The sequence below is a fragment of the Sapajus apella genome, unplaced genomic scaffold (assembly GCF_009761245.1).
Source record: "Sapajus apella isolate SASKATOON/1434 unplaced genomic scaffold, GSC_monkey_1.0 scaffold23, whole genome shotgun sequence".
In the NCBI taxonomy this organism is placed as follows: Eukaryota; Metazoa; Chordata; class Mammalia; order Primates; family Cebidae; genus Sapajus; species Sapajus apella.
Window position 1 is genome coordinate 34789945 of NW_022436963.1, and position 16020 is coordinate 34805964.

Below are 16020 nucleotides of genomic sequence, written 5' to 3' on the forward strand. Positions count from 1 at the left end.
AATGCTGAGCATTTCAACGTGACACAGAGATGCAGGATAATCTGTTCAACAAAAAGGAACGCTATTAACAAAACACTTGAAGGTACCCAGGAAGATGGAGTGATAACTTTCAAGTCCTGAGTCTCTTAGCTATCTTCAAATGAAGATTTAAAGATGTTGTGCATCTGACATGCAGGTTCAAAGCAAAGGTCCAAAGCAAAATTAAGTTTAGGCCCAAAGAAATAAGACTAAAGATAAGTATTAAATGAAAAGAGAAAATTATTTCCATAGTTTAGGTCCTTATTGATGGTCCTTGTAACATTTTTTAGTTGGGAGAGCATGTCCACGCTAGAAAAGTAACAAATTTCATCCAGACAAAGCATTTAGTGCTGTGTCCAATAAGCCTACAAAAAAGATTATTGTACACGTCAGTGAAAACACATGCATACATTGAGTTATAGGAACTGGAGAAACTAGTGAGTAGTTCACATAAATAATAGTTGGTGTTATTTTCATCCAGTTGAACCAAGCATTTCTGGGACAGCTGAGAAGTGCAGAAACTGAAGAAAGGAGGAGATTGCTCCAATGGGTCCCTGACTCACTTGACCAGATCTCTTTGCTCAGAGAGGATTCATTCTGTGCTGATTTGGTGCCCACCTAATATGCTCAGATGCTGTTCGGAGCACTGGGAATGCAGAGGTGAACACCACCCAAGCAAGGTCCCTGGTCTCACAGACGTCACATTCCAGGAAAAGAAGATAGTCAGTCACAAATAGTCTTTTGTTTTTTTCTTTTCACAAAGTTTCTGAATGCCTACTGTGTACCAGACACTATTCTAGGCCTGGCAGACACCAGTAAACATGGCAGATCCCTCCTGCCACAGGGCTTACATTCCAGTAGGGAAAGAAAACAACAAAGTAGGCAAATAAATAACTCTGGACAGTGCATATTATGAAGAAAAGAAAACAGAGTCTAGAACAGATACTGACATGGAGGAGTGAGGAAGTCTTTTAGAAAGAGAGGTCCAGGAAGGCTTTAATAAGAAGGTAATATTCATGCAGCTCTTAAATGATGAGAAGCAGCCAGCCATGGGAAGATCCCAGAAAAGACAATTCCACACGGAGGAAATGCAAGGGTAAAGCCCTGAAACAGGGGCAAGCCAAGCATGTTTAGCAACTGTAAGAAGGGCTATGTGGCTGTGGCCTAGCAAACAGCAAGAGAGTGGAAGGGCACAGGCCAGAGGTGGACGGAGCCTGGGCCAACCAGGACATTGACCCATCACAGTAAGAAATTTTGTTGAGTTGAAATACATTGGGCAGGCATTAGAGGACTTGAAGGAGGAGAATAATATTTGATCTACATTTCTAAAAGACGGCTGTTGGGGAAGAATCGACTATAGTGGGATAGGTGTGGATAGAGAGAAAAACTAATTAGGAAACTAGAACAGTAGCATCACTGAAAGATGACGGTGGCTGAAATTAATGTGGTTAGTGGTTGAGGGGCTAAGGAGTGGAGAGATAGAGGATACATTCTGAAGAGTACACCATTAAGAATCTTGGTGACGGTAGGATGTATTGAGTAAAAACAAGAGATCAAAGATGAGTTCTAAAACAACATTTAAAAAAACTTGATTAAAAAATGGGCAAAGGACTTGAGAAGATATTTCTCCAAAGAAGATATACAAATGGCCAATAAGCATATTAAAAGATGCTTAATATTGCTAATCATTAGAGAAATGCAAATCGAAACCACAATAAGGTATCATCTCACATTATTAGAATGGCCACTATCAAAAAATTAAATAAATAATACCCAGAAAAATAACAAGTGTTGGTGAGGATGTGAAGAAATTGGAACCCGGGCGCACTGTTGATGGGAATGTAAATAGTGCAGCTTCTGTGGTGTCCTGGGCTTGGAAGGCGCAGATGGTAAATGTTTAAGAATCCACTGGATAGAGAGGCCTAGAGATACAAACCCCTCTTTCTTATCCCTTACAAGGATTATCCTTTGGCACCTCAGGGGGCTTGAGGAGTTTCAAACTGATTAATTGTCTTCAACAACTTTCTGTCTGAAACCCAAGGCCTAGATGGGCTCTCCTCAGAAGCAAGAGAGGGCACAGTCCTGCCTTCGGTAAGGCTGCTGCTAGGTTCCTGGACCCTCAACCCAGGAAGTGAGCAGAGCCACCAGAGCTAGCTGACAACTGGGCCTTGATTTCCCTGATTTCTAGTCTCAGGAGTATTCAAAGCCACCTGTAGAAACATCCAAGCACTGCCTTCCTGTCCCCTCTGCTGGAGCAGTGGGTTTCCTTTCTGCCTTCTGTGCCACCCTCAAGTACAGGTCTTATTCGTGGGCAGGGCACACAGAGAGGGCCACTACTCCCTCCACCCCACACAGGAGTGTCTTGGCCATAACTTTCACCTGAGCCTTAGAAACTTGGCACGTTACAGCCAGAAGACACCCTACGTCTTAGGCGCTCACTAAATCTGTTTTCCAACCTGTTACATGAGGGGATTGAGCTAGATGATAGATGAGGTTCCCTCCAGCTCTTCAAATTCCCTATTTTACATAAAGATGAGGAAGCAGGGGCCAGGGGAGGGAAAGTGACCCACTCCTACAACTGGATTAGTCAGACAGCCGCTCTCTGGCCAGGGAATGATTCTTTCTTATACATTCTTATTACATCCTAACACAGTATTCATTAAATGAATATCCATGTAATGACATTGTTTTCACTTTACTGAATGGAGATTTTGGTGAAAATGGGGTGAAAGGCATATTAGAGGAGGAGCTTTGGCTCCCTCAGTTGAAGGACAGCATTTGGTGAAAGGAAAGGAGCACAGCAAGAGGAAAGAGGAAAGAGAAGGGGAGAGTGGCAGCACCCCACATTCCTGCATGGCCAGCCCTTAGTGCTCTCCAGCGATGACTGTTCCTCACCTCACCCAGACTGTCATCATTTCACATCTCTGGCATTGTCTGTACTCTCTTCTGCTAATGCAAACTGCATCTCTTCTTAAAAACTAACCCAAGTCTCAATCTCTCATTACAAGTTTCCACTAATCCAAAGCAAAATGGAAAAAAAAAAAAAAACAAAAAAAAACACATGATGAATTGTTACAACCATTGCTACACTTTAATTAGCTTTGTTTGATATCTTTCCCTACCTTTTTGCTTTCTGTGTGATTGTTTCTTGTAAACTGCATAAAGCCAGATTCTTTCCTAAAAATCCAACCTGAGAAACTGTCACATATTATTGTGGGAACACATCTTAACCTTTGTCCTGGTTTCTTTACCTGTAAAACACAGGGTTGTTGCAACAACTGAGTTAACACTGGCAAAGCCCTTAGCCCTGGCACATACTACACACTTAATAAACGCTAGCTACTATTAAGAATTCAGTTTAATCATTTGTAGGGATAGTGACTGATATACATGGGGTTACTGGGCCATCTTATTTTATATTTTTCTATTCACCATGCTTTTCTTTGTTTTTCTAATCTTCTCTACCTCAGTGGTTTTATCAAGTTTTCCTGAAACACATTTTCTAGAAACAGGTGTTCACTAAGAGTTCCCTTTAAAACTTTAAAATAGATTCTTAAGAGTCCAAAGTAGGTTTATGCCTTCCAAACAATATTAATACCAAGGACTTCAGAACGCCTTGAAATTCTGATCTCCCATATCCCACAAGATTTTCTACTATTTTATTTCCATCTTGTTTTAATTATTCACCACTCCCCACCCCCTAATCTATATTTACTTAAAACTTGCCAATGTGTTTACCAACGTATGTACTCACCACTGCCTTTTGTATCCCACTCCTTTCTTCTGGGTTCCATTTTACTCTTACTAAAGAGCATCCTTTAGTAAGTACTTTTGCCCGTCACAACTTAACAAAGAAAAGTCTGGATCTCTGAACTTATCTTGCATGAAGAACAAGCTGAGCTGGTTTAAAACAGAACTATCCCACAGTTCATCACTATGATATTCTTTTACTTTGCTAGAAAAAAACAAAAACAAAAACCAGCCCCTGACCAAGTTATGACTTTTAGTATTTATTCATCTATTTTCTCCTCCTGGATAGAAACCAGCAATATTCCCAAAGTACATCTAGGCAAATATGCTTCCATGAAGCCCTGTATTTCTACAAAACTGTGACAAAGTAGGTAAGAATAGTCTCCTGACAATCAGATTTGAGCCTTACATTATGCTACCATAGGTTTTCTTAGCCCCACCCCCTTCTTTAGGTTTTTAACCTAAATACACAATACCATGTATTGCAAATAGGAAACAAACTTTTCTATCTAGGTGTCATGCTTTCAGAAAGTCAATATTTATGTTGCCAAAATAAAATGTTTTCAGTAGATACTCTTTAAAATTAAAATAGTTATATTAAAATAGCTCATTCAATAATGTTACCTAGAAAGTACATTTTGCAATGAAGACTTATTAGGCATGGGAAAGTCAGGGCTGCTCAAAATCAGCTAGTATATAAAAGATACAATACAAGGGAACGGTGTCTGTATTCTGAATATCTGAACCTAGGGGTACCCAGAAATACACAGAAGGAATGGAGAAATGCCCCCTTTAAGTTCTCAGTGAAGGTGGGGAGTACAAAGTCAGTACCATGGGTGTTAATGTGAATACTTACAGCCTCAGATAGTTGTTCTTAAAGATACCTGAAAAAAACAGACTAAAAACCAAAAAAAATTACAGAAATGGTAATAAATGTAATGGCTGTGATTTTTCCCTCATGTTCATTCTTTTATAATACATACACAACAGACACAAGTGTTTCTCATTTGAATAATTGCTATTTTCTTTTATCAGATGCTAAGTTTGAAGTCCATTGTTTTTTACCCCAGTTCTAGCCTTCTTTATTTTGTCTACCCCTGTTGACACATCAATCTTTACCATAGGATTTTGTTTTTAAAGGCATACCTCCCTATATAACTTACATAGTCTTATGTGTATGAATTCTTTTTTCAACTAGACCAGTGATCCTCAATGTGGGGGTTGAAAAAAAGACAGGAGTAGAAGATGAAAGCATGGCCTAGCATACTGGCCCATCTAAAGTGCATCTAGCAGCTCACCCCCACACCCCCAAACCATAAGTATCACTGCTATTCTGAGCTGATGTTGATGGGAGATGCTATAACTTTGAGGGGAGTGTGGAGGTAGAAAGAGTTAACAACCAGTGAATTACTATCAGTGAATTACTATAAGTTTGGTGAGAACTGTATTTTCACTAAAAGGTGAATTTTAGAACCAGAAGTTAATTGGTTACAATTCTGGATCTACCACTTACTCTAAGTTCCTTAATCTTTGTCAGATAGATATAAACATACTCTTCTTTCAATGTATAAGTATTAAACATATGCCAAGTGCTAACAGATAGTGCTCAATAAATGCCCTTTAGACCTTATTTTTCAGGTAGACATGGGAGTTCCTTTATATTAGAGGTTTCTCAATCTTGGCACAACTGACATTTTAGACTGGATAATTCTTTATTATGGAGTACTGTGGGCTAAAGTGTGCCCTGCCCCACCCCTGCCACTAAATATGTTGGAAGTCTTAACTGCTGGTATCTCAGAATGTGACTGTATTTAGATAGAGATTTACCTCTATCTAAAAAAGAGGTAACTAAAGTAAAATGAGGCCATATGCATGATTCCTGATCCAATGACTGGGGTCCCTATAAGAAATCAGGACACCAGCTCTGCATAGTCATGTGCACACAGAGAAAAGATCATGCAAAGACACAGTGAGAAGGCCACTGTCTGGAAGCCAAGGAGAGAAGCCTAAAAAGAAACCCAACTGATCTTGGGCTTCTAGCCTTCAGAATTATGAGAATAAAAATTTCTGTTGTTTAAAGCTCCCAATCTGTAGTGTTTTGTGATGGCAGCCCTGGCAATGAGGGTTGGAGGTTTAGCATCATCCCTGGCCTCCACCCACTGATACTGGTAGTATCCCTCATCAGCCCCCATCTCCAAAAGTATCTCCACAAATTGCCAGCTGTCTCCTCAACGTCAAAAATCTTTCTGCCCACTACACTGGGACCCACAGTTTCAGATCTTCTTTAGCCACCGTTGTATTCCCGGTGTCAGCACAGTGACAAATACATAACTAAGTAGACAACCAAATATTTGCTGAATGAACTCATGTGCCTGCTTTCCAGTCTTGGGTCTCTCTGCTTCCTCACAAACTCCTTTTGTTGCAATTAAAGTAACAATTACTTCCGGTTTAATTTACAGACTGTAATTTGTAATGAAACAAGCAGTTTTTATTTTGGCATAATTTCTGACAACTCAGTGACATAAATATATCCATGTGAGCCCCTATTTTGTTTGACATGCTCACTTACCTCACATCAGTTCTGCTGATAGATTTGGTAAGTGGTGCTTTTAGTTTCCTTAATGCACCACTCAGGATTTCAACTAAACGAAATTATGACATATTTTTCTATAGCCATTTATAACACAGGGAACTCATAAAGAAATCAGATGTCTGAACTTCACTGTCAAAACACTAACCCCTCAGCCATAATGACACTCTACGCATTATCAGAAACCCCAAAGCATACCAAAAAGCCAAGGTCAACAGAGACATTCTTTGGAATGAGGAGGTCATAAATGTTGAACCTGGCAAATCATAAATTTCTTTTCTTAACACTGCCACATTTGCTGTAGTCTCATTTGAAAGCTGATGTGTTTGGGTTGGGTGGTGGCAGAGGAGTGGGAGTTGGGGGATGCTGGCTCTGAAATGCCAAAGAGGGGCATTATGAACTCTGGAAACATCTGACTACTGGTAGACACTTTACACACATACAGCAATTTCTGACCAATCCATTGCAATGATTTCTAACCCATACTCAACTATCCACAGGATACTGTTTTAAGAACATTACTGTAAGCTGATACAGTCTATTCATTTACAAAATTCATTTATTGTATACTTTTTGTTTAATAGCTTAGATTCAGTTACAGATTTGATTGACCCAAGTGAAAAAATACTGACACTAATCATTTTTGAGTGCTATTTCAGAAGAATATGCGCAATGTTTCTAAGTTATTGTGACTTTGTGACTGTTGTGACTTTAAATTATAATACCAATATCCTACTCTGAGAAATGCATAAAACACAGGTCTAACAAAAAACTACATTAACCTCGGGCAACAATCATCATGGAACTGCTGTAACGCAGGCATGGTGGTGGCCTGCATCGGCACTCACACACACCAAGGATGTGAACTGACATCCTGCCTTTCTAAAAATACGAATATTTAACTTCTCAACTGTTTCTTGTAATAAAGAGGTTGAAAAAAAATCCTTTTGTGAGGTTGGATTCTCCATGGAAGAGACGGAGAATGGCCTAAGGACAGTCTGAAATTTAGATATCAAACCAAACCAAAACAAATTCCTCTGCCAAAGTGCCAAAGAGTCTGCCTACTCTGCAAAGCGGGGACTGTGTGAATGTCAGTAATTTTACTGAGAGATGTTTTAGAGGCAGGAGGCAACTAAGCAAGTGAGAATATTTTGTAATAATTTTCCCCTCTGGTAAAGCAGAAAAGAATGAAAATCAGCTAACCATAATATTTAGAATTCAGCATCTTTCCTTGGGCATTTATAAATAGGAAATCTATATATAGCAACCAAAAGTATCATATTCTAATCACTGCATTTGAAAGGTCAGAAAAAGCCTACACTAATTCCTATTACGCTTGTTTCTTGGTTCAATCTCAGCACTTTCAGGAGTTCTTGTGCGGCGATTCTGTCTTGGACTCATTTCTGTGTCTTGAAGATCGTTTCTGGAAATATGAAAAAGAAATGGTGTCTTAGGAGGTAATGATCATTATTCTACAACAGTTTCTAATTTATAAGTGTTTTCACATGCATTATTTCATTAAAACCTCAAAATAACCCTCTATTCTGTTGATGAATTAATAATTGTTATTACTACTATTTCTACTTTATGAACTAGCGAATTAGCAAAGATCACAGATAATAAATGGGTTCTGAACCCCTTTTTCTAAATTAAAATCAAGGAGTTTATACTTCTGTTTAGCATGTAGAGAGCTGGGGAAAAAAAAAAAAAAAAGGCAAACAAAAAGCTGCTCCCATCCTAACAATAAAAGGCCAGAAAGTCTAACAAAATCGTAACTCCTTTTGATCCTTCAAAGACTTGACGTTGTAAAGTAACTAAGAAAGCAAAATTCCAAAGAAAAATGTTCCCCTCCAATGGTGGGCCACACTTCTCTCACTTTTGACAGAGTGTTGGGGAATGAGGTGGCTGCCATACAACCAGGTAAGAAGAATCAGCGAAGATTTTCCTAATTTCTTAAATACAGGCTAGTATTGCAGGCTCTGACACAAGGAGAGTCCACTCACACTTGGCAGCTCTTTTCCACAAGCCTTGTCAGGTGCTCACAAGAAAGACTGGGAATAGGGCAGGAGAATGGAGAGGCCACTTCAGTGGCTACTGGGGACAGGAAGAAGTCCAGCCCGCTTTCCTGAATGCTTCTCTCCTGTGAAACATAAGCATTTCAATTGCTGAGAGATGCACAGGAAACTCCCCCTGGGGCTCTGGCAAAGACCCATTGCCTCTAGGGAAGGAGCAGGGGTGAAAAGGAACGCAGGCAAAGATTTACTGCTGCAGGGGAAATGGTAGAAACTAAAACCTCTACCTTACAGGAAGGGCAGAAAAATCTCAGGCTGATGACCTTATACTGACACCAAGCAAAGGTTTGGTCAAGGCAGCCTGACACCATGGGAGGAGGTGGAAGTGCTGAGAAAGGCCCAACCCTGAGACCCAGCCACACCGGGTCTACCTAAGACTCAGGCTGGACTGAGACAACAGTGAACCCCAGCTGTCTCCCACCATGAGCCTAGCACCAAGCAATAAGCAGGAGCAGGAATGGCTGAGGGAGAGACAAGGACATGAAGATACGCCCTTACGTGGTGCAGGCAGGCAAGCATGGCTGAAAGGAAAATGGGAGTAAAATTGGTGAGAAAAAGCCTCTGGCAATCCAGCCCCCACACTAGGCAGAAGTCAAAACAGCCATCTGCTAGAGTAACTTGAAGTCACTGATGCACTGAAGGTCACATTAGTCACTAGGAAACACCAACCCGAGTCAACTCTGAATTACATGGCTCAACTCCCAACACTAATGACCCAATAGGATGCCCATTTCTAGGCACAAACACTGCTGATCTCAGTCCCTATGGTCTTTCACTGTATGGCTAGCATTCATAAAGTATGATGCACAAAGACGCAAGGGAAAAAAACCCATTTTGAGATAAAGCAGTTGGCAGATACAGAAATGACCCACACGGAGGACTTTAAAATACCTATGATTAACATGTTAGAGGCTTCAGTGGAAAAGTCAAGCAACATGCATGAATCAGTGGGAAATTTCAGCAAATACGGAAATAAGACTCAAATGGAAATGTTAGGAATAGACAGCACCAAAGATAAAAAAAAATTATTTCAATAGGCTTTAAGTATAATACATAAAGTTGATAAAAGACTTAGTGAACTAGAAGATATGTCAATAAAAACCATTCAGATTGATATAGAAGAGAAAAAGGAGTGTGTGGGGGGTGCACACCGAATAGAGCAGCCAAGAGCTATTGGGACAATAAAAATGGCATAACATGTGTATAATTGGAGTACTTAAAGGAAAAGAGAGAAAGAACTATGGAAAATAAATATGTAAATATATGTGGCTGTGGATTTTCTAAAAATGCTGAAACACATCAAATCAAGATCAAAGTTGGTCAAATAACCCCAATCATGATAAATACCAAAATTAAATAATCAACAAACAAGATCTCTCCAGGGTTTGTTGTTGTTCCTGTTTGCTGTTATTGTTTAGTGAATTTTCTAAACCAATCCTATAAATATGTATTCTTTGTTGTGTATGGCAACTAAAAGTGTCTGCTTGATTAGCTTTGTGGTCCACTAATGATTGGACAGTTCCTTGGACATCTGGAACCAATATCATACAGAACCCCTTAGCAAAACCAGTCTTTGCTGAGGGGCTGTGTCTTATGTGCTGGGGGCATGCAATCAACATTCACTCAACACATGGTGGACAACTCTGCCTTAGCCTCTACTTCCTGCTTGCCCACAGCCTCAAGGTTAACCAGAGGTAAAGGTCTTTCCTAAGCATGCACAGAGCTCTATGAATGAGAGTGACCCTCCAGATTCCCAAGAATATTTCGCAGCTGTTCGAAACCCCCATGGAAATCTTATGCTTCAGCTTTTACTGTTAGGCTTTTTGGTTAGCATATTGTTTGCCCCATCTGTTATCTACCACCTCAGACAGCTGCAAAGCTAGTCAAATGCCTCTAGTTGCTTTCAACAAGCACCCTTAGAGAAAAGGCTTTTTGAATTGAGTAAGCTCCAAGTCAGGTAAAGTAAAGATAGTCTTGCAAGTAGAGTCTTCCAGGGAGAACCATTAGACACTAAGGCTAAGTAAAAATCTTCTGAGAATGCGGCTTTAAAGGAGCTCCAACCCCACTCTGCCTTCCCTGGGGGCTGCCAGCCTGCTGGTCCTCATCACGACTGCAGACTGTTGGTTCCCAAGGCTACAGAGGAACTGGAGAGAGGACAGTGAGAACAAAGCCAGTCGAATCACCGCAAGGCTCACTGTTCTGAGATTCAGACATTTTTCTGAATAAATGCTCCCTAAATTGCTGCTGCCTTTGGTTAATTTTCAGAGTTTTCCAAAAAGTTGATTCTGACAATTTTTGCAGTTTTGTTATTGCTTTTATGAAGCAGAGAATTTCCACCATTTTTGATATCATTTTTCTTTATCATTTTTACTGTTTTTCATGTTTTAGTTCATGTTCTTAAAATCTCTCAACTTTCACCATGTCAAATTTTTTATCTCAATGTTTTATTACCATTTACTTATTTGACTTCTGACTCTTTTTAAGGCTTAAGTTTTAGTGGGATGTTCTTCCTTACTTTTAACTTCTATTTTATTGCTCTTTATTCTCATATCTTGTTTTCAATGATCCTTTAAAATTTGTCAGTAATATTTTCCTCCCATGTTTCTCCTCTATGATTTGCCTTTATGATAGCTGGCAACAGACATGGCTATTGAGGTAGTGGAAGACGTCATCCATACCATAAGTGGGGGATTAGGCGGGGAGTTCCTGGCAAGAATCTCAGTGATTCTCCCAGAACAATCCTCTAAAACACTTCATCCCCTAAGATGCAAGAATCCTAATAGAATAACCCAAACCATATTTTTTCCCATGCATGTAACATATTGACTTACTGGAATAACACTTAAGATCTCACAGGTGCAGCAGGTTTTTAAATTCTTGGTCTTCAGCAGGTATAATCAATGAATTTCTTTTAGTAAAATTTGCCAATAGCATGTTAGCCAGATGGGATGATATTCCTGGGGAGGGCCACAGTGAGGCATCTACTGTTAAGGTATCAAATCTATCTACTGTTAAAGTATTGAATCTACTGAATGCAAAAACATGCCTTGGGAGATCTGGCCATTCATTACCAGCCTGCTTCCAATACACATTATTTCCAGGATGATCTACTTTCTTTCTTGGTAGGGCCACAGAAAGAATCTCTTGGTGTGTCTCTCTCCTTGCCTCATGTTGATTACAGAGAGCGTGGTTAGATCAAGGACCACTCTAAACAGGCCTGGGTTTCCTTTTATTCATTTTTTTAAACATGGGATTCACTGCTTTCCTGCTGCAAGTACGTTCAATTATAGTAATTGTATCATTTAACAAACATGACAGGCTCATAAGTGCATGCAAACAACTTCTCATGGGTTTCAAATGAAATGTAGACTATTAATAAAGAAAATGATTCTTCCGTTTCTGATTTTGTAAAATTAGAGCAAGTTATTTTCTAAAATTTTCTTTCAAAGGCACTGAGATAGAGACAAAGTGTTAGCAAGATTCTTAAATGGTGTTAGCTTAAAAATCAAATTTACAAATTTGGAAAGGAGACTTTATTTCTTTTAAACAATTACAGCCTGCAAGGTGACCACTCTGACAGGCTGAGAAGTGCTGACACCGGCAGGGCTAAAGCATTTCCCTTGTTCCTGTCTTTTGCCTCCTGACCACCCTTGTGTCTCTCCCTTGTGGCCCTGTGTGGTGTGCCATGACGTCTCTAAGACCTTTGAATATAATGAAACTTTTGTTTTCCCAAACCTCTCCTATGTCTCCTCTTGTGGCCACACCTGACTGACCATCTTATAAAAGAATATAAAATGTAGCTCAAACCAGTTAGATGAACCAATATTTATAGACATAAGACCCCAAGACCAGTCTGTAAAAAATAAGTTTCCTGCTGCTTATGAAAACGCTGCTTTATATGGAGCCATGTGTTGCTAACGAAACCTCTAAATCATTTATGGAATTAAGAGAATGTGTTGGAACTGATATGGCATGTTCTAGGACTAATCTCAAATATGCCACTTGTGGTACCACAAAAAATAACTATAAGCTTAAGACAGGAATTTGTAGATCTGCATCATTTTGTTGAAAAATAAAGCTCTGGAGGCTTTTCCTGATTCTGCTTTTAAAACTACATCACAGCATAAGTTCTCCCTAAGAAGGAAATGCAGCTGTTTAAACTATTCCATACTCTGCTGAAATCAGGAGGCCTGGATTCTGATCCTGGCAGTATCACTAACTAGTCCTTGGACCTTGACTAAGGGTCAGTTTACCTCTCTGGAGCCCAGCTTCCTTCTCTATGAAACAAATGGACTGGACTAGATGAGCTCTTGTATCTTTCTTGCTTTAAAAAGTGAGATGATGGGATTTGTTTTCTAAGTGTTTTCTGGTAGTAATGACTTTAAGAAGTCATCATTATCGAAAGAAAATACCTTTTGGAGGGGAGAGCTAAGATGGTCAAATAGGAACAGCTCTGGAGTGCGGTTCCCAGTGAGAACAATGCAGACGGTGAGTGAACACCGCATTTCCAAACAAGTTATTACTGCCCACAGACCAGGAGATTCCTGGGCTGAAAAGTGTCACAAGTTTCCAGCACAGCTGTTTCAGCCGGTGCAGCAGGTCTCCACACAAAAACTCTTGGCAGCCGTTTCAACTGGCACCTGGAACTCCAAGGAGACAGAGTGCCCATTCAACCAAAAAAAAAAGGGGGGGCTGAAACAAGGAGCCAGGGATCTGGCTTGGCAGGTCCAATCCCCACAAAGGCCAGCAATCTGAAATGCTCTGGATTGAGAGTTTCACAGCACGCGCAGCTGGACCTGGGATGGTCCAGCTCTGTTGGGGGAAGGGCATCTGCCATTACCGAGGCAGTCCACCACTACTGAGGCAATCCGCCACTACCAAGGCAGTCCGCCATTACCGAGGCAGTCCACCATTACCGAGGCAGTCCGTCATTACAGAGGCAGTCCACCATTACCGAGGCAGTCCGCCATTACTGAGGCAGACCACCATTACCGAGGCAGTCCGCCATTACTGAGGCAGACCACCATTACCAAGGCAGCTCTAACTATACCTCTATAAACAAAACTGCAAAGAAGTTCACACAACAGCTGGACAGAGCCCACGGCAGCTAAGCAATGCCTCTGCTGGCAGACTGTGACTAGGCTACCTCCTTGCTGGGCAGGGCAGCTCTGAAAAAAGGCAGCAGCACATCAGGAACTCATAAATAAAGCCCCACCTTCCCAGGACAGAGCACCTGGGAAAAAAAGGCAGTTGTGAGTTCCACTGCAGCAGACTTAAACGTACCTGCCCAGCAGCTCTGAACAGAACAATGAACCTCACAGCTCAGCACTTGAGCTCCTATAAGGGACAGACTGTTTCCTCAAGCAGCTCCCTGACCCCTATATATATAAAGAGTCACCTCATAAAGGAGAGCTCAGGCTAACATCTGGTGGGTATCCTTCTAAGTCGAAGATAACAAGAAGAAACTGGCAGGAACCCTTACTGTTCTGCAGCCGCCACAGGTGATCCCCAGGCAAGAAGGGTCTGGAGTGGACCTCCAGCAGTCCTACAGCAGAGGGGCCTGACTGTTAGAAGGAAAACTAAAAAACAGAAAGAAATAACTTCATCATCAACAATAAGGATGTCCACTCAGAGACCCCATCTGAAAGTCACCAACCACAAAGACCACAAGTAGATAAATCCACAAAGATGGGAAGAAACCAGTGCAAAAAGGATGAAAACACCCCAAACCAGAACGCCTCTCCTCCTCCAAAGGATCACAACTCATCACCAGCAAAGCAACAAAGCTGGATGGAGAATGAGTCTGACGAATTCACAGAAACAGGCTTCAGAAAGTGGGTAATAACAAACTTTTCTGAGCTAAAAGAACATGTTCTAGCCCAATGTGAAGAAACTAAGAACCTTGAAAAAAGGTTTGATGAAATGCTAACAAGAATAAACAGCTTAGAGAAGAATATAAGTAACTTAAAAGAGCTGAAAAACACAACACAAGAACTTTGTGAAGTATACACAAGTTTCAATAGCCGAAATTGATCAAACAGAAAAAAGGATATCAGAGACTGAAGATCAACTCAATGGAAAAAAAGGAGAAGGCAAGATTAGAGAAAAAAGAGTGAAAAGAAATCAATACTGCCTCCAAGAAATACAGGATTATGTGAAAAGACCTAATCTACGTTTGATAGGTGCACCTGAATGTGACAGAGAGAATGAATCAAAGCTGGAAAACATTCTTCAGGATATTATCCAGGAGAACTTCCCCAGCCTAGCAATATTCAAATCCAGGAAATACAGAGAACACCACAAACATATTCCTCAAGAAGAGCAACCCCAAGGCACATAATCGTCATATTCACCAGGGTTGAAATGAAGGAAAAAATGCTAAGGAGAGCCAGAGAGAAAGGTGGGGTTACCCACAAAGGGAAGCCCATCAGACTTGCAGTGGATCTCTCGGCAGAAACCCTAAAAGCCAGAAGAGAGTGAGAGTCAATATTCAACATCCTTAAAGAACTTTCAAACTAGAATTTCATATCCAGACAAACTAAGCTTCATAAGCGAAGGACAAATAAAATCCTTTATAATCAAGCAACTGCTGAGAGATTTCGTCATCACCAGGCCTGCCTTACAACAGCTCCTGAAAGAAGCACTAAACATAGAAAGGAACAAGTACCAGACACTCCAAACAGGTACCAAATAGTAACGAACATTGCCACAAGGAACAAACTGTGTCAACTAATGGGCAAAACAACCAGCCAGCATCAAAATGGCAGGCTCAAAGTCACACAAAACAATATTAACCTTATATGTAAATGGACTAAATGCCCCAATCAAAAGATACAGGCTGGCAAATTGGATAAAAAGTCAAAAACCATCTGTGCGCTGTACCCAGCAAACCCATCTCACATGCTAGGACACATATAGGCTCAAAATAAAGGGATGGACGAAGATTTACCAAGCAAATGGAGAGCAAAAAAAAAAAAAAAAAAAAAAATGCAGGAGTTGCAATCCTAGTCTCTGATAAAACAGACTTTAAACCAACAAAAAGATCAAATGAGACAAAGAAGGGCATTACATAAGGGTAAAAGGATCAATGCAACAAGAAGAGCTAACAATCCTAAATATACACACATCCAATACAGAAGCACCCAGATACATAAAGCAAGTTCTTAATGACTTTCAAAGAGACTTAGACTCCCACACAACAATAGTGGGAGACTTTAACACCCCACTGTCAATATTAAACAGATCAACAAGACAGAACACTAACAAGGATATCCAGGACTTGAACTCAGATCTGGACCAGGCAAACCTAATGGACATCCACAGAACTCTCCACCCCAAATTCACAGAATATACATTCTTCTCAGCAACACATCACACCTACTCTAAATCTAACCACATAATTGGAAGTAAATCACTCCTCAGCAAATGGAAAAGAATGGAAATTATAACAAACAGTCTCTCAGACCACAGTGCAATCAAATTAGAATCCCTTTCAGGATTAAGAAACTAACTCAGAACCGCACAACTTCATGGAAACTGAACAACTGGCTCTTGAATGTTGACTGGATACACAATGAAATGAAGGCAGAA

The 16020-nt window shown here is 40.4% G+C and overlaps 1 protein-coding gene across 9 annotated transcripts in view; it reads right to left on the minus strand.

Annotated features, from left to right (window-relative positions):
- Nucleotides 1-6215: 6215 nt before the first annotated feature.
- The window catches only part of RAD18 (RAD18 E3 ubiquitin protein ligase), a 99371-nt gene continuing 89566 nt past the window's right edge, over nt 6216-16020 (minus strand). For 8 of the 9 annotated variants that reach the window (XM_032290547.1, XM_032290551.1, XM_032290555.1 and 5 more), the window contains one exon: nt 6216-7781. In XM_032290547.1, coding sequence (XP_032146438.1) covers nt 7679-7781 — 103 coding nt within the window. In that variant the 3' untranslated portion in view covers nt 6216-7678. The remainder of the gene's footprint in view (nt 7782-16020) is intronic. The other variant, XM_032290550.1, reaches the window with a different exon arrangement.